The sequence below is a fragment of the Podarcis tiliguerta genome (assembly GCF_965153285.1).
Source record: "Podarcis tiliguerta genome assembly, chromosome: 5".
Taxonomy (NCBI): Eukaryota; Metazoa; Chordata; class Lepidosauria; order Squamata; family Lacertidae; genus Podarcis; species Podarcis tiliguerta.
In genome coordinates this window covers 3,999,423-4,021,117 of record NC_139538.1, presented here as the reverse complement: position 1 = coordinate 4,021,117, position 21,695 = coordinate 3,999,423, and the positions used below count along the sequence as shown (strand labels likewise).

Genomic DNA, 21,695 nt, shown 5'->3' with positions numbered 1-21,695 from the left:
CAGGATGTTTGTGTTACTGTGTTCCGTGAAGTGGGACTGTTGTGCTTTTGTTCTTTCTCTCTTTGCTGTCTGATGCTAGAGAGAGAGGGAGCCATGTTGCAGTGCTCCGTGTGTTTTTATATGTAAATAAAGTAGATTAGCCAATATGCTGAGTTGCTGGGGTCTGTCACACAAGGTGCGCAAACTCTGCGGGTCCCTAAGTGTGCCGAATGATCGACCAGGAGGGAGGGAACATGTCAGTCGGGCATGTGTCTCTGCCAGGGTCCTACTCAAGTGTAGGCTGAACTCCTGACAATACCATGCGCTTGAGCATTTACCCCAAGGCCTCAGGCTGCATGGGCTGCCTTTCCACAGCCCAGACCCAGAGGACATTGGGTATGAAAGTATGTTTGAGGGAGCGTGTCAGAACCCAACCAAGGATGTTGCAGCAGCCAAAGTTACCCAGGGCAGGACGGAGAGTCTGTATCAACACATTGACAAAATGTATTCTTCAAGGCCGAATGTTTTCCCGGTGTGAAAAACACTATGGGGGTACAAAGGCAGGTGAGGCTGTGAAACTCATCTCACATCTTCCCGAAGTTGCAGGCAAGGAATAATGAAGAACAAAGCCACCGCTTGGGTTTTTAAATTTATTTATTTTGAAAACTGGTTTCTCGTGAAAGAGTACACTAAAGAGAGCATAGGTTTTTCCTTTTGTGGACGGCCTGCTGTCGGTCAGCACAGAAGCGACAGAGCATGCACTGAGCTGCAGGCTGCAGCAAGAGCCTCCTCCGGGCCGTTTCCTCCATTTCAGACGTAATGCGCACCAAGCTTCCTTTAAGGGCCCTAGGAGGGGGAGAAAAATAAGGGAGAGCGGAGACACACAAAAAAAGGCAAGGGGTTAGTGGCAACCACAGCTCTACCACCACACGGTGCATTCCTCCGATTCTGGGCCCAGATTCACTCAGCTGCAGAGGCGAAACGGTGCTGGTCTCAGCCACCCTTCACTGCTATTCTTTGAAATGTTTTACTGGGCGACCTATCCCAGCCGCCCCCCAAGCTGGAGCCCTCAAATGCTTTTGGACTGCAGTCCAGAACACCTGGGAGGTGCCAGAGGTTGAGGAAGGCCCAAGGAGCCAGCCGGCCCAAGGAGCTTCCTGGAGCAAGCATCTTCAAGCAACCCATTCCAGTTCTTCCAAACTACAAGATGGATCCAAACTACAAGATGGATCCAAACTACAAGAAAGAAGATTCCACCTCAACATTAGGAAGAACTTCCTGACAGTAAGAGCTGTTTGACAGTGGAATTTGCTGCCAAGGAGTGTGGTGGAGTCTCCTTCTTTGGAGGTCTTTAAGCAGAGGCTTGACAACCATATGTCAGGAGTGCTCTGATGGTGTTTCCTGCATGGCAGGGGGTTGGACTCGATGGCCCTTGTGGTCTCTTCCAACTCTATGATTCTATGATTCTTCAGATTAACTTGCAATGCATGGACATCATTTCAGCGGTTCAGGAAAAACAACAACACTTCCAGAACATGGCTTGCTTTTTGGGAGGGGAAGCCGAACCGACTGATTTCTTCAGCCACGAACTTGCCCGCAAGGTCATCCTTTGTGATTAAGGTGCTGTAACCAGCTGGAGATATGGCAAACGGGCTTCTAACTCCCCTGCTCCAAAGACTGCAGCTGATTAACAGCTGACTCTACAAGAAACCTGAAGGTGAGGCTTGGGTTTCAGCAGACCCAGTCAAAGCAGAAATCGAAGCTGACCCTCTGAGCCATCCAGCCTGGCAAGAGCCCTCAACATCAGTCCCGGAATCCAGAGCTGACGTCCAGGACCTGCCACGCTGCAGAAGAGGCACAGCGCTGGCACAAGGCTGCCTGTGGGAATGAAATGGCACAGGGAACGATGGAGCCGAATGGTACAGGCAGAGCTGAGAATTCTGCTCTCTGCCCAGCCTGGTTCAGTTCTCAACAGCTACTGAATTATTTGCCAGTTTTGTGTGCAGAAACCAGTTCAATCTACAGTCATACCTTGGGTTGCGTACGTGATCTGTGCAGGAGGCACGTTCGCAACCCGCAGCACCGCGTCTGCACACGTGCATGACGTGATTTGGCGCTTCTGCACATGCGCGAGCACCAAAACCTGGAAGTAACCTGTTCCGGTACTTCCAGGTTTGGCGCGGTCCATAACCCGAAAACGTGCAACCTACAGTGTTCGCAACCCGAGGTACGACTGTACTGGATTTTAGAAAGCTAGTAAATGTCGTACTGCTCCTTTTGTTTTGAGAGCAGGTGGGTAAGAGCAAAGCCTGACTTTCCTCAACATGGGACTAACCACGGTGCTTGTTGCCACATAATGTCGAGGCCGGCCCTGTCATTGGGTGACTCTGTCAACTGGCTTCTTGTTGGCTATTGATCCTGAATGACAGTAATGGAGCTTCCACATCCAAAGGCAGCATACCTCTGAATATCAGAATATGGCAAGGTCCATTGTCCCCTGCACATGTGATTTCCTCAGGGGCGCTGTCTTGGGTTAGGTTCAGCCCAGGCAGGGACGTCTCCCTCTTACGTACCCCCATGCCTTAGTCATCAATGTATTCAAAAGGCTCCGGAGGCTCCGGTTCCTGCTCCTCCTCCTCAATCTTCGGCCCATGAGCAGCCACGGGCTCCACCAGCTCTTCTGTGTCCTCGCTGGTGTCTCTCAAGACAATGATGCCCCCAATGGAAAGCTGGAGAAAGAGGAGCACAACGTGAGCTCAAGGTTCCCTGAGGCTGCTGGGTCAGGGGCCAGAGAGTCAGGGTCATGCAAAAGCTGCATCACAAGCCAGCCAATCCAGAGCAGGGGGAGGGGGCAAGACCTGGCCAAACCCCCTTGTTTAATTACGGCTGCAGCTAAATTTAGCCGCCTGACCATCACTGCCCCCCATTCTGGCACCCTGCCCAGCAAAGGGACATCTGCAGGAGGCGGCAAAGAAGTCCAGCCTCTCCAAGGAAATCCTGACTGGAAACGGCCCACTGGCCCTCACCTAGCAGAGAGAAGGTCTCTTGCACAAGCCATAATGCAATGAAGAGGAGCCAGAGGTGGCCTAAGGCAGTGCTTCTCAAACTTTAAAGCACCACACTTTCAGAATTTAATTTAATTTAATTTAATTTAATTTAATTTAATTTAATTTAATTTAATTTAATTTAATTTAATTTATTATTATTATTATTATTATTATTATTATTATTATTATTATTACCACCACCCTACCCATCTGGCTGGACGGCTTACAGTATATATAAAAATTGTAAAACATCACACATTAAACATTTTGATACAGGGCTGCCTGCAGATGTCTCCTAAAAGTCAGATAGTTGTTTCATTTCCTTGGCAGCTTGTGCCACACCATTTTAAAAAAAAAATTTGCCTGGCACCTAAAAGTGTATAATGAAGGCATTAGGCACACCTCCCTGGGGAGCACATTTCAAAAATGAGGAGCCACCGCAGAAAAGGCCCTGTTCTCGTGTTGCCACCCTCCGGGCCTCTCGTAGAGGAGGCACATGAAGAAGAGCCTCTCATGATGATCGCAGGGTCTGGGTAGGTCCATATGGGGAGAGTAGCCACTGTAGCCCTTCTCCTCCATGAATCTGACCAATCTTGTTTCAAAGCCTTCTAGTGAAGGGCCCTATGGTTAAATATGATTTAACCTGCTCAAAGCCAATAATGTTAAATCAATGGGAGGAATCTGCCGCCTTCCCCCTCACCCAGATGCTGCTGGACTACAAATCCCATCGTCCCCCTGCCCAGGAGCCATGCTGGGTGGGGCTGATGGGCCAACAACACCCAGAAAGTGCCACAGGTCCGCGCCCCCCCCCCCGCTTTGTGGAGAGATATGCGCTCGACTCACGGTCTTGAAAGGCTGGTATCGGCAGCTTTCCGGCATGGTGAGGACCTTGAGCTGGGCGGGCATCACCCGGGCCGGATTGTCAAGGAGTTGGAAGGACGGCTCAGGCTCTTTTTTCTTCTCCTTCTCATCCTTCTTCTCGGTTTCATCCTGTTTGGGGACAGGAGGAAGGAGGCGTTAAAAACACACACAACCAAATGCATACGAGAGGACAGGACGTGGAGCCACAGCAGAACCTGCCCATCATCCAGCCTTCGTGCTAGCACAGACGTGCCCCACGTCAATGAGTAACAAAGCAAAACGAAGCCAAAATCCAGGCACACCAGGCAGCCGTAACGGGTTGGCTGCAAATTTTAAAAAGAAGCAGAACTTTATCCTGTCCCGTCCGAAGCTCAACGATGGGTGTTTTTCTGAGCCATAAAGCTGTCTCCAAAGATGGCAGCAGTGAGAAATCGGCCGGGATTGATAGCTCTCTGGAGGCTACTTCAGGTACACTTTGCTCCCCTCCTGGGCTGATGGACGGAAGGCTTTCCTTCAGCCTTGTTAAAATGCCTCTGGGCCTGTGTCATGTTTCCCCCCCTCACAGGTACGGCCGCATGTTTGGACAACACAGGAAGAGGGCCTTCAGTTCCCAGAGAGTTGGGAAGAAAAGTTGCCCGGACAATAGAAGACACCCCAGAGCCAAAAGGACACAAAGACGAAGGCGGCCGGAGCGGAAGACAGAGGAGAGTGGCAAGATGCAAACACAGGCTTCAGCTTCAGTTTCTTGACTCGGCTACGAAGTCACTGGGTGGTCCCCCTCGCTCAGTAATGTGGGGGTACTAAGAAAGAATGTCCTGTCCTTCAGATGGAAGGATAGCTGCGCATGAAAGCTCCTTCAGGTGCTCTATGTTCAGGACTACAACTGGAGGGTGATGGCCGCACTTGCAGGGAATGATGGGAGTTGTAGTCCAAAACTACTAGGGAAGGTTGCAGCACATAAATGCCCAAACCAACTTCCCCAGTGCCTGCTTCCATTTTTCAGTTCTCCCCGCTGCTCCTACTGCCCCCTTGACTGCTGGGCCTTCATGCCACCTCCACCCCCAAAAGCAAAAGACAAGCCAGGGTGGGAGGGAAGACAGCTTGCTGCCCACCCACCCTGGGCAGAAGAACAGGGAGGGACAGCAAGGAGGAGTGGGGCCAGGGGTTTTTGCTGGGTGTGGGTCAGTCTCTCAACACTGGCCCCGCACTTACCAGAAAGAGAAATGGGGTGGGAGGAAGAAACATGGGAGCACCACCCCAAGGCAGCAGCTTCTGAGCAAATGACTCAAGCAAGTGACCCAGGCCACATGCTACAAAGGAAGGTGAAGACCCCAAGAGGCTCCTGGGGTGGTGGCTACTGCAAGACTCTTCTCTGATCTCAAATATTAGGAGCTATAAAAAGGGAGCCTCATCTGGCGACATCTCAGCCTCTAAGGGAAAAATTAGTGCCCTGGGACAATCCAACCAGATACCCGGAGAACACTGAAAAATGGGAATACAGTGGTGCCTCGCAAGACGAAAAGAATCCGTTCCGCGAGTCTCTGCGTCTAGCGGTTTTTTCATCTTGCGAAGCAAGCCCATTAGTGGATTAGCGCTATTAGCGGTTTAGCGGCTATTAAAGGCTTAAGGGATTAGCGGATAGCTATTAGCATCTTAGTGCCTTAGAAAAAGGGGGTGGGGAGCGAAAAAAAACCCCCAGGAATCGCAAGACATTTTCGACTTGCGAAGCAAGCCCATAGCAAATTCGTCCTGCGAAGCACCTCCAAAACGGAAAACCCTTTCGTCTAGCGGGTTTTCCGTCTTGCGAGGCATTCGTCTTGCAGGGCACCACTGTATTTGATGTAGCTCAGCACTGTTTTGCATTTCCCCATGTCTGTTCTCCTCTTCTAAAGAACTCACTCCAAGTTAGCTTGGCCAGAGTAGAAGCAAGGCTGCCCTCCTCAGCAGCAGCCTCCTCATCCACTTCCGAAACTGGTCAGCTTGGATAAAACTGCCTCTGTCCCGCTTGCAGCAACCACGTCTTTGCCCCTCTTCGGCCTGCCTTCCGCTACTTTGGGGCTTTCTCTGGGGCCCAACTGAAGGCCAGAGAGTGAGATGAGCAAATAAGGGCCAGGCAGAGGGAACAGGGTCTGTCCCTGCCCCACGGCCCATAGCTAGGCTTCTGTCTCCCTCTCCATGCTTGACCAGCTCCAGACACCACAGTCTCTGCAAGCCAGAGAGTTTTCTGAAGGTTCGGCAAAACATGGTGGTTTTTCCAAATAAACTTGTTCAATTCAGGTACCACCGTAAGGTAACTGCAAACGCCACTTAACTACGGGATGAAACCACATTGACTGAATTCATTCAGGGTTTGCTGGATTTAGGGTATGGCTAAGATCTTACTAGTGCTTTGCAGCACAGGGATGTTAGACTAAGGTCACTGCTTCTCTCTCTTTCAAACGCAGTGTCAAATTTAATGTTGCTTCCCTATTGACTGACACTGAACGGAGTTGGTGGATCCTTACTGATGCCTAAGGAACCCACTGACAGAGGAGAGTTTGACCACCGTGAAGTGGCTGCAGAGGCCCTTGCTTCCTAGATCAATGCCCGGAACAGCATTCCTGGAAGATGATTTGGAGGATGGGAGATTATAGACTCACCACTTCCATTTTCTCCTCTTCCTTCTTCTCTTTCTCCTTCTCTTTCTCCTTCTTCTTGGCCTTTGCCGTGATGGACAGCACAGCGGTAGAAACCTGAGCGTGAGAACAACAAAAGGCTTTCAGGAGAACAAGCCAATAATGGTGCTCTGAGGGTCAGGCGCAGATATGGCAGGGGGGCAGGAGGCCCCAACTGGAGTGGGGGAAGTGTGTGTGTGTGTGTGTGTGGAGAGCGGTGGAAGAAGCAGGGTCAGCTGTATGGCCCACGAAGCCCCCAAGATTAGACGGCCCCAAAGTTGGAGGCCCAGTTCACTCTTGCTTCTCAAAAGGTTTGTCTTCAGAGGGTGAGCAAGCAGGAGTTCTTAATCTCCTTAGGAGCTCCCAATGCTTCTCTGAAAGAGTCCCTGGAGCAGGGAGAGCCTCCCAGCTGGCCTCATATCCTTTCTGAGCATGCAGAGGCAGCATCCTTTGAGGGCTGCTTTTGGGGTGAATTCACACATTACATTTTGACAGACCCGTGTACACCCATTCATACTAATAGCGTACATCTGAAAATGCTGGGCCGTTAGTGGAAGCTAGCGCAAGAGGGGATTCCCCAAGAACACTGGGGGAGGAGAGGGAAGACCACCCTATATCCACCTATAATCTATGACCAATAAAAACATATGTTTGAAATGAGGGAGGGAAGCATCAGGGATTCAGGACTGCCCGCTGCTCCCCGCCGGGCCCACCGTTTCAGGGCAAACTTAGGTTTTCTACTACAGATTGTGTGAAATAGCGCAGAGGGGCAATTTTGGCTTTGATCTCAGGGGCAGAGAAGCCTAGAGACACGTGAAGGGGTCTCAATGCAGCAGCAGCAGCAGCGGCAACTGTTTGTTCTGTCTGCACACAAAGCCAAGCAACCCACATGGACACAGGGAGGCCGTTCACCCACCTTTTCTTTCTCCTTCTCTTTCGGCACCTCCAGCGGGGCTGGGTAGGCAAACGTGGAGGGCTTGACGTTGGATCTGTACTGCACTTTTGGCATCTGCAGAAGGAAGAGAGAGAGAGGGTTGGGAGGGCAAAGTCGGACAGGCATGGCGGAAGGCCGGAGAGCAAAGCGGCAGCCTCGTGCGGTGCCCTCGTTGAGAGACGCACACAAACCAGGTGAAGCACAAATGATGCCACTTGCCGGAAGCTTCTCAGCCATCGGGGACTGAAACATCATTATTCCATTACGAGGCAATTTAGTCCCTGTGAGGCAGTTGTGCTCTCGCGGGCTCCCACACGGTACGGAGCACTGTTTGTGCTCTTGCTTTCTCTCCCGGCTTTTCACATTTCAGCCATGACTGGAAAAGGGACGTTGAAGGCAGGGCCGGGCAAACAGAAAGTGTGGGGTTTGGTGGCAGGTTCAGAATTCAGCATCTTGAGAATCTCACATTCACACATGCCCAGGTTTCTAGCCCTTATGAGGCTAGAGGAAGGATGCTGAGAAAGGCAGAAGGAGCATCTTGCAAAGGCTACAGTGAAATAAAAAGGTCAGGGAAGATGGGGGGAGTGGAAGACATAGTCTTCTGAGGGATTTCACATGCCATTTCCTTCCCTGCTGTGATGCCTGTCAAAATCCTACAAACTTCATTATGCAGATCCTGAATTAGGATCAAGCACAAGTAACTGAAGTAAGACTGGCAAGCCTGCCTTTGGTAAGTGTGGCCACTGGCCGCTGACTTCCAAGGCCAAATTATAACTGAGAGCAGATGAGCCTGTCTGTGGACTGTACCAAATGGGGCCTTTGTGATTGGGTCCCCTCCGCCCTCAAAAGGGTCTTAACGCAACCATATCTCACATAAGCTAGTCCCCTATGCGCAGGGACATATTTTTTTTACGTATCGTGGAGAGTTCAATCTTGTACTTCACAGACTGAGACGAGACTGCAGAAAGCAGGTTTATCCGCTTATCTGTCTGTCTCTGAGAACCTGTCTCTGCCGCCTCAAGGTTCAGCTCAAGGTGATCTTGCCGGATGTGCAGGGATAAAAAGGTAGCCTGAGGTATGTGAAATTCGGGTGGCATGTGCCCAGCCTGCAAAGCACATTGCTGAATTTGGCTTGCTGTCGTTGCAGAATCTGAGTTCCTTCGGAGACGGCATTTCCATCAGGTTTGATTTCCGCAGGACACAACTGCTCTGAATCATGGCCACGGACACAGGTGCGGTTGTGCAGACTCAAGAACAAGCAGATTTGGGCAGCAAGCAGAGTGAAGTCGGGAAGAGGCTTCTCGCCTTACTGGGCATTTTCAGATGGCAATTCTCTCTGCACCTCCCTCTTCGGGAAAGCTTGGAAAGTGCATAGCCCACAGCCCGGCCTGCCTGGGAATGTCTACAGTCCTCCACACCACAGATTCAATGGACTTAGTTGGGAGAGGGGCCTTAGGTCCATGGCAGAGCACCTGACTTGCTTGCAGAAGGTCATCGGTTCAATCCCTGGGATTACTAGTTAAAAACTCTGGGAAACCTTCCATCAAACGCCTTGAATCATAGAATCTTAGAGTTGGAAGAGACCACCAGGGCCATCGAGTCCAACCCCCTGCCAAGCAGGAAACACCATCAGAGCACTCCTGACATATGGCTGTCAAGCCTCTGCTTAAAGACCTCCAAAGAAGGAGACTCCACCACACTCCTTGGCAGCAAATTCCACTGCCGAACAGCTCTTACTGTCAGGAAGTTCTTCCTAATGTTTAGGTGGATGCTGGCAGTCAAAGTAGGCGATATTGGGTCTCACTCCCCAGCATCTCCAGATACAGGAAGCAAGGCTTGGGAATGGTCTCTCTTCCAGAGACTGCGGATAGCCCTGCCAGTCAGAGTAGACAATACTGGACTAGAAGGACCAATAGTCTAACTCAGTAAAAAACAGCTCCATACGTTCACATGATAAAGTAATGCAATTGCTTTTCTGAGTCCTTCACCAACCTGGTGCCTTCCAGAGGTTTGGGCCTAGAACTCTTATTAGCACCACCCAGCGTGGCTGAGTTTAAAACATCTGGAAGGCAAGAAGCTGGAGAAGTATGCAGAAAAGCAACCTGAAATCCGTCCTGTAAATATAATGTGTTCTCTTCCCACTGGCTGAAGCCCCCAGGTTCCGACCAGGCACTTCTTGCACATTCTGAAACTTCTACTTGCAGCCTAGAAATGTCTTTTAAAAAATTATTCTCAGGATGCTGAAGGTGAGGGTGCTGCAAGTACGAGGACTGCCCGGAGCCCTGGTTCTGCCTGTTAAAAGGATAAAAGCAAAGACTGCATTTTGAGGATGGCGTTGAGAGGGCTGTGCAAATCGGCGGCGGCGGCAGAGTCCGAAATAAAATCATCATCTCTACTCTCCAAGCTGGCAAGTCATTTTTCCTAAACCACCCTTGAGATAAAAGTCTCCAGCAGTGTTCAGGAAGTGGTGAAGGAGGAATGAGGCGGCTTCAGTTTGCTGTGCGTTTTCCCTGCCCCCCTTAAGCAGAGGGAGGGCAACTTCAAAACCTGCCCTCCACCCTGAATCTTAAGCTCCCTACCACGACCCTGGCGATTTACAATCACTTTCTTTAACGTTGCCAGGAAACGGCTCCCTTCTTCTTCTCCTGCCCACTGGCTGATGCAGATTCTCATCATGCTTTCCATAGCTGGGGGCGCAATATCCTCTCAGAGGGGGAAGCTTGAAAGATTAACCTTTGAGAGCGCCGATGTGATGCTGTGCTCACTGCTGGCTCCCCTTTTCGCCCACAGGAATCAAACGGCGCCCGAACTTAACGAAAGGGAATATAATTGCATCCCACAAATCTATTTGAAAGGGTGGCGCTGAAGAGGAGAGAGATCGGCAGTTCGGGCTTAAGGAGAAGCCGGAAACTGAGAAACTGAAGGCGGTTCCCCCGAAACTGTTAGAGGACCAAACAATCACCTTGGTTTTGGGGACAGACTTGTGATGAGGTCAGACCACTGATCCACCTGGCCTAGGATGGGCTTCTCCAGGTAGTCGCTGCTCCCTAAAGTCCCAAGAGGGTATTTTTCCAGCTCTGCCACCCAGGGTCCCTTTCACAGGAGATGCTGGGGATTAAACCAGGTACCTTCTGCAGGCAAAACACCTGTTTGTCCATTATAAGGAAGCTGCTATGCAATGAGTAGGGTTATTGGTCCTTCCAGGATGGTGTTTCCTGCTCTGATTAGAAGTTCCTCTCCAGGGTCTCAGGCAAGAGGGGGAAAGGCTTTTCAAATCACCCATTCATTAATTCCCTTTTTAAAGGAGATGATAAAATATTAGATCCAAGACCTTTGGCTCTACAGGCCTGCATGTGTACTACCATGCTCAGCTTGGAAATCCCAATGCTCAACAGCTGAAAGCAAAAACCCCAGGGGCAAGACAAGGCCAAACCTATTTACACAACCAACAACAACAACAATTTATTACTTATACCCCACCCATCTGGCTGGGTTTCCCCAGCCACTCTGGGCAGCTCCCAACAGAATATTAAAAACACGATAAAACATCAAACATTAAAAACTTCCCTGAACAGGGCTGCCTTCAGATGTCTTCTAAAAGTCAGATAGTTGTTTATTTCCTTTCCACAGGGCGGGTGCCATTACCGAGAAGGCCCTCTGCCTGGTTCCCTATAACCTCGCTTCTCACAATGAGGGAACTGCCAGAAGGCCCTTGGAGATGGACCTCAGTGTCTGGGCTGAATGATGGGGGTGGAGATGCTCTTTCAGGTATACTGGGCCAAGCCGTTTAGGGCTTTAAAGGTCAGCACCAAACTCTTCTAAAACTCTCCTTCAGTGGGTTAGGCAGGTAAGAGGCAACTCTGGAGCACACAGAATGCCACCAGGCCATTCTGACCGACGCAACGCCATTTTGGCCCCCGAAGGACGTACCTTGAGGTCCTTGTTAAGGCCGATGACGCAGGTCGGGGTGAAGGCCAGCGACAAGAAGTGAGAGAGAGGAAACCAGAACCAGAACTGGGTGAAGACCAGAACGCCGACCACCGAAGGCATGTGTGTGTGTCCAGTCCTCGACTGCAGAGAAATAGTCACGTTGTGGCCGCCTGGGGAGTTAGCACAAAAGAAACACGGGAGGTGAGGGTTGCTTGGATTTACAAAGAAGAAGAAGAGAAGAAGAGTTTTGGATTTGATATCCCACTTTATCACTACCCTAAGGAGTCTCAAAGCGGCTCACAACCTCCTTTCCCTTCCTCCCCCACAACAAACACTCTGTGAGGTGAGTGGGGCTGAGAGACTTCAGAGAAGTGTGACTAGCCCAAGGTCACCCAGCAACTGCATGTGGAGGAGCGGGGAATCGAACCCGGTTCCCCAGATTACAAGTCCACTGCTCTTAACCACTACACCACACTGGGCCCAGAAGAGCCACTGCAGTTCCATGAGGTTCGGGCGGGTCTCTTCTCCAAGAAGTGACTGTGATTAAATGGTATACCAAACATTGAAATAAAACAATAAGTAAAAGGAAATCAAACTGGGAGGAACAAGACAGTAGAAAGAGTCCCCCCCTCCCACTCCCACCCGTGTCAATTCAACTGGGTATAAACCAGGCTTCCCCAATCTGGTGCCCAGTAGATGTTTTGGGTTACAATTCCATGTCCCTGCAAGGTTGCTGAAGGCTGGCGCAGGGCTAACAAGCCAACCGCTTTTTGTTCACTTACTTAGAACAATTCTTGCAAATCCTCATTCAGAGTGAGCGGTAGCCATCATTTGCCTGTTGTGGCCGGTCATTCTTAGAAACACTGGGATAAACTCAGAGGGCAGAGCATGAGGCTGTTAATTTCAGGGTCGTGGGTTTGAGCCCCTCAAAGGATTCCTGCATTGCAGGGGGTTGGACTAGATGACCCCCGTGGTCCCTTCCAACTCTACGATTCTACGATCCCTCTCTAGGAACCTACCACAGTGAGCGCTTGGAAAGCGGCTAAGAATGCAAAAGAAGCTCTGTAGGATCAAAGCATCCGTTGCTCTAGCTTAGTAACGGGCTTTGCAAGCAGTGGTCAGCCAGATGTTTCTCAGAACTTAAGAATAACATGTCTCTTTTATTATTTCCCCTCCAACACCAGGAATTCTGAGGTAACTTGCTTGGAATAGAGAGATTTGACTCAGCTGTCATGAAGGTATGTGGCAGAATATAATAGTCAGAGGTATAATCCAGCTATGTAGGCTTTGCTGATTTCATCTTTGTATTGTTGCTAATTATTTTATATACTGTACACCACTTAAGAGATTTTTTCTAAGAGGTTTATATTTTTCCCCTAAATGAAAATAATAAATACAAATAAATTAGTATCTCTCTGCTCCATTCTCTCTCCTTCTCCCTTATTTCCACTTGCCTGGGAGCAAAATTACTTCTTCATCCTTTCCCCCCGATCCAGAAACCTCCGATCTTCCTGTGCCTAATAACTAAACTAGGAAGAAGGGGAAAGTCTGCAAGAGATTACATTCCCCCTCTCGACCAGAAGCAGCTTCAGATTCTACTTCCTTCTTCCTACGGGTTATAAATCTCAGCAGCAGAATTAATCCTGCCAGATAACCAAACCCCTTAATTTCATCCTCGCAAAGCAGAGATCAGAGAGCTCATCAGGTTGATGCAACGCAGAAGCTCCCAGCCAAAGCCAAACAGAAAGGTTAGGCCCACAGAGGGAGTGGGAAGGTGTTAATCGGATTTTCAGGGCTTCCAACCAGTTAGGCAGATGGGAGCTGAAGAAGGCCACCGGCATATTTATTGCTGCTGATGAGGCAGAGGGCAGTGGGCCTAATCTATTTAAGATGCAATCAAACTTCAAGCCCTTTTACATGGGGGGGGGGGGAGACTATGGAGGCCCTCCTCAGCCATCAGACCTGTAGCAGACCTGCCTGGGAGTGCAGTTCTGAGGCTGACAATGGTCCAGATTTGGCCAGAACGTAAACACCACGACCAGAGTGACCAGAAAGTTCTGAATTTGTAAGGTGTATTCTGAAAAGAGTGCAGTATAGTTGAGTTCTACAGGATCACTCTGGATTGCTTAAGTTGGGAAAGGGCTCCCTGCTAATGAGTAGTGAGATACCGTATTTTTCGCTCTATAAGATGCACCAGACCACAAGACGCACCTAGTTTTTGGAGGAGGAAAACAAGGAAAAAAAAATTCTAAATCTCAGAAGCCAGAACAGCAAGAGGGATCGCTGCGCAGTGAAAGCAGCAATCCCTCTTGCTGTTCGGGCTTCTGTGATAGCTGCACAGCCTGCATTCGCTCCATAAGACGCACACACATTTCCCCTTACTTTTTAGGAGGGAAAAAGTGAGTCTTACAGAGCAAAAAATACGGTATCTCTCTCTCTCTCTCTCTCTCTCTCTCTCTCACACACACACACACACACACACACACAGTTGCTTCAGGCTGTGTTCACGGGCCAAGCACACCCTGCTGAAACCCATCATGACTTCGGTTTAAACAACTTTGGAATTTTATTTTTCAACATTTAGCCTCTTGACTTCGCCTGCCTAAAATCTTGTCATTTCTGGAGGAGGTGACCTCAGCCCTCAAGCATTGCATCCACACTCTCACGGTTTCTGCTCTCTTTGCATGACACCCAAACTTTCTCTTGGCTCCCTGTCCTCAGGGCCTGTCCGGGAGCAGGAAAGTTATGCGATCTTGCTCTGCTGCTCATCTCAGAAGCATCACCAGGGGTTGAAGGGACAAGCCCTTGAAACAGGGCTTAGAAGCAATTCAGAAAAGAGGATTGCTAGGAATTCTTCCAACTCAAGATCAATTTGTGCCGAGCTGGTAAAGAGTGATTTTTCTGTAGCTACATTCTGCCACTTTCAAAGCCAATTTTTCGGCATATTATTAAACTCGTGAAGAATGTGGGGTTGAACTACTTATTCACATAACTCATACAGCACTCTGCTCAGAAGAAGAAGAAGAAGAAGAAGAAGAAGAAGAAGAAGAAGAGTAGTTTGGATTTGATATCCCGCCTTTCACTCCCCTTCAGGAGTCTCAAAGCGGCTAACATTCTCCTTTCCCTTCCTCCCACACAACAGACACTCTGTGAGGTGAGTGGGGCTGAGAGACTTCAAAGAAGTGTGACTGGCCCAAGGTCACCCAGCAGCTGCATGTGGAGGAGCAGAGACGCGAACCCGGTTCCCCAGATTAGGAGACTACCGCTCTTAACCACTACACCACACTGGCTCTCAAACTGGTTTATTTGCTGTCCTTCCTTTGCTCTGCGCATTCATTTTCAACCCTGAGCAATTTTGAAAATGAAACAAAACTGCCACCTTGCATTTTCCTCCCCATGACTGGTCCATGCCCTGGTAGCACCCCAACTTATCCTTTCTGGCTTGCCCACCTTTCTCACCTTTAACCAAGGCTTAGCTGCCAAAATCGTGCTGGCTGGGACTGATGGGAATTGTGGTTCAAAACATTTGGAGGGCAGAAGCTTGGAGAAGGCTGAGTTACAGCCAGAGAGATTTCTAGATGCCTTTCTCCCAGAAAGATCTGGAGATCAAGTCACATGGGACTCTGTGGCCTGGGAATTCTCTATGGGAGCTCAGAAATAAGGTCCCCAAGCCCCGAGATGTTATCACTCCATCCCTCAAACAGAGAACCACGTCTTCCCATCAGCAGGCAGCTGTAAATCTTCTGTGACAATGTAGGGACAACCTGAGATATGCATCCCTGAGAAGAAAGGTCAGCCCTGTTTGTCCAGACATCCAACAACCCGAGGCAGGTCCAATTTCAGGACGTGTCAGCCAAGTGATTCACGCAAGCAATAAAATCCAAAAGACAGAATCTCATTTGGCTCTTCGTGTTGATGATGTGCTATTGGTGCTTTAACAACTCGAGGGACTAATGAGTTGTTTACAAATGCGATGAAGACTTCCAAAGCAGGGTGGACAGCGACTGCAGACTGGGTGCAGGAGCTTAATGCAAGATAGAAACTGAGGAGCCTTAAGGACTGCTGCCGCCGCTTGCAGATGCATTTGACCGCTCAAAGCTGCCATGAAAGCAGCCTCAGGCAAGCCAGTATCTATCAGCTTCTGCTAAATGAGGATGAACATCATCTGGGGTGGCCACCAACCAGGGCAGCCTTAAAAGGAGCTTGGACCAATCCATGCAAGGTATGGCCATCCATGGCTACCAGCCACAATGACTATGCCCTGGTCCACCAATTGGAAGCAGCATGGCCTCTGAGCACCACTTGCTGGAGAGTGCGCTGTTGTACTCATATCCCGCCTATGGGCTTCCCAGAGGGATCTAGTTGGTCACTGCGAGAACAGGAAGCTGCAATAGATGCTCCTTTGGTGTGATCCAGAAGGATATTATCTTGCTTTCCAGCAGTACCCCCTTTTGGGTCTGATCCAGCTACAGGACTCAGCCTCTAACTTGCAGGGCTGCTGTAACAATTACCGAGATAATACACAGGAAGCACTGTGGACGTTATTCGCAAATTCTAAATATTAGGTATTAACAAATCTGCCAGCTGTTAGTCTCCACGCCAGGAGCATCCCTATGCGCATCAAAGGCTGGGATCCTTAAAAAAAAAAAAAAAAAGCTGTCCTGTGAAACCTGGAAATGACACACGTACGTAATGACCGCAGATGCTTCAAGACAGAGTCTTAACTATCCAAGGACACAATGCCTCGCTTTGCTTTGCTACGGCACACAAGATGGGCAATCTGTAAAGCCCTGTGCATACTGATAGGACTATACAAATAAACCCATTACCATAATTTTGTAATCATTCAAAGTACTTAAAGGAAAACAAGGATGGTGGCAAGGTTCACAGTCTGTGGGGGAAGTGGAGAGATCAGCGTGGCTAGGAAAAACCTTACACTGGGCTTCGTGCAAGTCTGCATGTTCCAACCGATTTGTTCAGCAAACTGAACAATAAAATGAAAAGGAATTGACTGAACCCAACACCTCCTTGCAGCAGCAGAAATCACCTGCGTCCAATATGCCCTGAGCCAGGATTGCTCCAAACTTGGCCATCACATCGTCGTGTTTATCGTTGATGACTTTGGAATAGAGCTGCCTGAACTGGCTGACCTGCAAGAGAGAAGAGAAGGGCCAGGTTTGAAACACAACGATAAAACAAAACAAAACTGCAGAAGGGAAACCCATCAAGGTGCAGGGGATTCCAAACACAATTCTGTGATCCTTTAAACAAATTGGTTTATTCATTCACCGTTCCATTTATATCCCACCTTTCCTCCAATGAGCTCAAAGTGGCACACATACTTTTCCCTCACTCCATTTAGAATCCTAGAGTTGGAAGAGACCACAAGGGCCATCGAGTCCAACCCCCTGCCAAGCAGGAAACACCATCAGAGCACTCCTGACATATGGTTGTCAAGCCTCTGCTTAAAGACCTCCAAAGAAGGAGACTCCACCACACTCCTTGGCAGCAAATTCCACTGTCAAACAGCTCTTACTGTCAGGAAGTTCTTCCTAATGTCTAGGTGGAATCTTCTTTCTTGTAGTTTGGATCCATTGCTCCATGTCCGCTTCTCTGGAGCCGCAGAAAACAACCTTTCTCCCTCCTCTATGTGACATCCTTTTATATATTTGAACATGGCTATCATATCACCCCTTAACCTCCTCTTCTCCAGGCTAAACATGCCCAGCTCCCTTAGCCATTCCTCATAAGGCATCGTTTCCAGGCCTTTGACCATTTTGGTTGCCCTCCTCTGGACACATTCCAGTTTGTCAGTGTCCTTCTTGACATCCTCACAACAAGCCTACAAGGTAGGTGAGGCTCAGAGAGGCAGTGACTGGCACCCAGGGGCCTTCCTTGGCTGAGTGGGGATCTGAACCCTGGTTTCGCAGGTCCTCGTCTAGGTCTGAGACTCCAAGCGCTAGATCGCACTTATCTAGGAAGACTATGTTCAAAACACACCTGCCATTCTCCTTGCCCTTTAGTAGCAAACTGAATCCTGGGTTTAACCATCTGACCAAGTGCTAATCTGAACCAGATGGCATGAATCAGTAGCAACAACAACAACAACAACAACAACAACAACAACAACAACAATAATAATGGCGTAATATCTTCCTAGGCTGCAGGGGCTGTCATTCCTCTCTTGCCTTCCATAAGAAGGAAAATCCTAGCGCTGGAGTCAACAAAGTCAGCCTGTACATTTCTGGACAAGGGCAGAAAGAATGTTCCCAAGGCAGGATGCAATTCCTCCCCGTTACTCAATTTTCTCTAATAAATCAAACCAAATTATGGAAGCCGCTAATATGATTCCTTCCTAAGCCAATTCCTCCGCATGCTTAGAATTGCTTTAGAGTAATGAATGGAGCGGCGTTTCCGTAAAAGCACACGACGAAAGAAAACAAGGAAACGGCTTTACGTGCTTTCGGCATTTATTTCCCTGGATGGGTTTGAAGCCTCTTAACAAATTCGGGTTGGTGGGGGGCGAACTGACTAAAAGACTAACGAGGACTTTTAAGTGCTCCCCTCTCCTCTGCCCACAGGGCTTAGCTCCACCAGCTTCCCTGTCTCAGAGAACAAGGGAGGGACAAGAAGGAATTCACCCCAGAGTTTTCTGCAAAGAGGATGCCTTCCTGGGCCTGTGTCACTCAGATTAATTGGGCTTTTGCGCCCTCTTAGTTATTCCGAGCTGCTGAGAGTGTCCCTGTTTTCTATTGTTTTCTGCTACTTTATAGTGCTTTCCAGATCTCCTTTAGGAAGGAGTCGGATGTAGTCTGAAATAAATCAAGTACAAACGAAACAGGGCACCTGTATCATGTCCCGGAGGCAGGGAGGTGGAGTGGCTTGACGCAGAAGCGCAGCCTAGCCATCTGCACTCCTGGCACTTCTCTGGGGCTCAACTGCTCCCTCCCACTGTAACTTTGCCTATATATATATATATTTCTGCATTTAAAGTTTTTTATTTATACAAGAAAAACAAACAAAAAACACAAATACCAAATTATACACAAATTACAAAAATAACCATAGACACATAATATTCTTAGCAAACAATAAAACATCTATTGGTCTTAACACTAAAGACCCAACCTCCCGTCTATTCCATACATCACATTCATATTACTTATTGCCAATACACATTTTTTTAAAATAATTAAACTTATTCTCATTAAATCTAATTTCTTATATCTACCTTACAACTATTACTGAAGTTCCTCGAATGCTGCAACAAAATTTAAACTACTATATTTATTTTTCAGATATTCTTTAAAAACCTCCCATTTAGAAACAAATTCCTGTTTTGATTTATTCTTTATTTTTTCTGATAAACCATCTAATTCAGCATATTCTGTCAGCTTTTGGATCCAATCTTGACTTTGCCTATATAAATTGCCCATCAAGGTCCCATGACAAACATTGGTGTCTGATAGGCAGATATTTAACAACTATGGGCCTGAGGGTCCCACCCTTGGAGAAGCCTAGCACACATGCCAAGGCCATTTTTAGAAGGCATCTGCAACACTGACTGTCACTGGCAACAGCAGTGGTGCAGCAATAAAACTGATAGCATATTTGCCAAGCTAAGCAGGGTCCAGTATGGTTTCAAATTGGATGGGGGACGGCGTGTTGAGATTCCTGCATTGCAGGGGACTAGATGACCCAAGGGGTCCCTTTCCAACTGTACAGTTCTATGATTCTATATGAATCACAAGTAAATTTATCTAAAGTTATCTCTCCCCATTCTTAAGGAAATCAGCCCTGAGTGCTCACTGGAAGGACAGATCGTGAAGCTGAGGCTCCAGTACTTTGGCCACCTCATGAGAAGAGAAGACTCCCTGGAAAAGACTCTGATGTTGGGAAAGATGGAGGGCACAAGGAGAAGGGGACGACAGAGGACGAGATGGTTGGACAGTGTTCTTGAAGCTACCAGCATGAGTTTGACCAAACTGCAGGAGGCAGCGGAAGACAGGAGTGCCTGGCATTCTCTGGTCCAGGGGGTCACGAAGAGGCGGACACGACTAAACAACTAAACAACAACAACAACACCTCCCCCCACCACCATATCTTCTTCTTCTATCACTCGTAGCCGAGTAAGATTGTCTTCCATAAACACGGTTTTAACAATGAGTCCGTAAGTGACTGTGGACGCCAATTCTGGATCCACACGTCCTTCCACAGTGGGGACATTGGTTTCCGGGTGAGAGTTGATCACGGTGTGGATTTGCCAAGCGTGCCTTCCTCTTAGCACATTTCTCCCACCATATACCACACACACACAACAACTTTTTTGTGGTTTAAAATTTACACAGTTCAATTTCTCCTGGGATAGCTCAGTCAGCAGAGCACAAGACTCTTGATCTCAGAGTTAGAATCACAGAATCATAGAGTTGGAAGAGTCCACAAGGGCCATCGAGTCCAACCCCCTGCCAAGCAGGAAACACCATCAGAGCACTCCTGACATATGGTTGTCAAGCCTCTGCTTAAAGACCTCCAAAGAAGGAGACTCCACCACACTCCTTGGCAGCAAATTCCACTGTCAAACAGCTCTTACTGTCAGGAAGTTCTTCCTAATGTTTAGGTGGAATCTTCTTTCTTGTAGTTTGGATCCATTGCTCTGTGTCCGCTTTTCTGGAGCAGCAGAAAACAACCTTTCTCCCTCCTCTATTGTGGGTTTGAGCTCCATACTGGGCAAAAGATTCCTGCATTGCAGGGGGTTGGACTAGATGACCGGTGTGGCCCCTTCCAACTCTATGATTCTCTCTTCCCTTCCTTTCTGGCGGCTCAGAATGGGCAAACGGTTCATTTTTTAAAAGACACACATAATAAGACCACCACACCAGCGAAATTAAAGTTACCCTCCTGCACACATGCCAGCTTAATCCAGATGTTGAATGCCAGCCCAACAAGGGAAAGTTTTACAGCCCTTCCCAACAACTGATGTTCTCAGGGTGCCAAATTCTTCCCCTGGTACGAGATTCTGCTTATGAGGGAGGGAACACATAAAAGCCTAAAATATTCCAGCAGAGCAGGGGATGTTGTGCTTGAGCTTCTTTCAACACTTTGTGCTTGGGGGGGGGGGTGTCAGCGGGGAGAGACAGAAACCAAAAGGCATTGCAGCACGTGGAAGACAGATTAAAACCAGGTTGCTTTTTGCCCAGGGTGCTGCCTCCTCATTCCTGTGGCTTCCAGAACATGTGGGCTCATGTTGTTTATAAGACCTTGACAGTTGCTATAAACTCTGAAAATAAAAAAAAAAGATAGAGAAAAAAGTTGCTAGCCACACGGGCCATGATCTAGAATCCACACCGTAATCAAATCTTCAGAGAAACAGATCATGGCCGGAGCTGGGAGACATTCCGCAGATCTGCTAATGTTCACACTGGCGTCTGTAGTCTGACAGCAAAGGGCTCTGCGTACAATGGGAGGGCTGGCTGGACCCCTGCGACACGGCACTTGGGTATGGAAGCGATTCAGCGCCACCAGCGATGCTCTAGGATGCAGTCCAGGGACCGGCAAGCCACATCCGACTGGGAGGTGATTGATGGCAACGCCAGAGTCAGTTCTGAGAGCTTAAGCATGCCTGTCATCTGAACACAGAAGAATCACACACCATAGAGGAACCCATATCTCCCACCCGCTTTTCGTTGCCCAAGTCCCTGATCTAAAGGGCCTTCCAGAACAGCCACTCACACAAGAGATGCAGCAGGCGACCACCTCTCAGGTGTTAGGCAATTCTGCTTGCTTTCCTGCACCCAATTCACTGCGCACGTGTGTCAGATTTCTACCTCTGTACCTGCAAGGGGAGACTGACTGAAAAGTGGAATGGCTAGAGCTGTGATGAATCATACACATACCCAGCAAGCAGCCTTTTCGGAGGCCTTGGGATTCATCATTGCAGCGTTTATTCAATTTCTTGCTGCATGCAAACATCACCATGGCACGCAGTTGGGGAATTACTGACCTGAGTAAACTAGAGGCACGACTCATTTTTAACAATGAGGGCCCTACTAAATTGATTCGTGCTTTTGAATTTCTGGGTGTATGTGCATTTTAAGTGAGAAATTCTTAGAGTGTGATGTGGGCCTGATGCTGTCTAGATGTCCCTGGACTACAACTTCCATCATCCCTGACCAATGGCCACACTGGCTGGGGCTGATGGGAAGTGGAGTCTAACCATTATCCTGAGGCCCCCAGGTTCCCCACCACTATCCTAACCCTTTCCACAGAAAGAGGCTTTTCCTACATTAAAAA

The 21,695-nt window shown here is 48.7% G+C and overlaps 1 protein-coding gene across 1 annotated transcript in view; it reads right to left on the bottom strand.

Annotated features, from left to right (window-relative positions):
- Window positions 1-615: 615 nt before the first annotated feature.
- The window catches only part of PSMD1 (proteasome 26S subunit, non-ATPase 1), a 94,197-nt gene continuing 73,117 nt past the window's right edge, over window positions 616-21,695 (bottom strand). The window contains exons 19-25 of the mRNA XM_083442016.1: window positions 16,453-16,555; window positions 11,406-11,575; window positions 7,458-7,550; window positions 6,527-6,619; window positions 3,870-4,016; window positions 2,553-2,708; window positions 616-825 (exon numbers count right to left, since the gene is read on the bottom strand). Coding sequence (XP_083298142.1) covers window positions 2,562-2,708; window positions 3,870-4,016; window positions 6,527-6,619; window positions 7,458-7,550; window positions 11,406-11,575; window positions 16,453-16,555 — 753 coding nt within the window. The 3' untranslated portion in view covers window positions 616-825; window positions 2,553-2,561. The remainder of the gene's footprint in view (window positions 826-2,552; window positions 2,709-3,869; window positions 4,017-6,526; window positions 6,620-7,457; window positions 7,551-11,405; window positions 11,576-16,452; window positions 16,556-21,695) is intronic.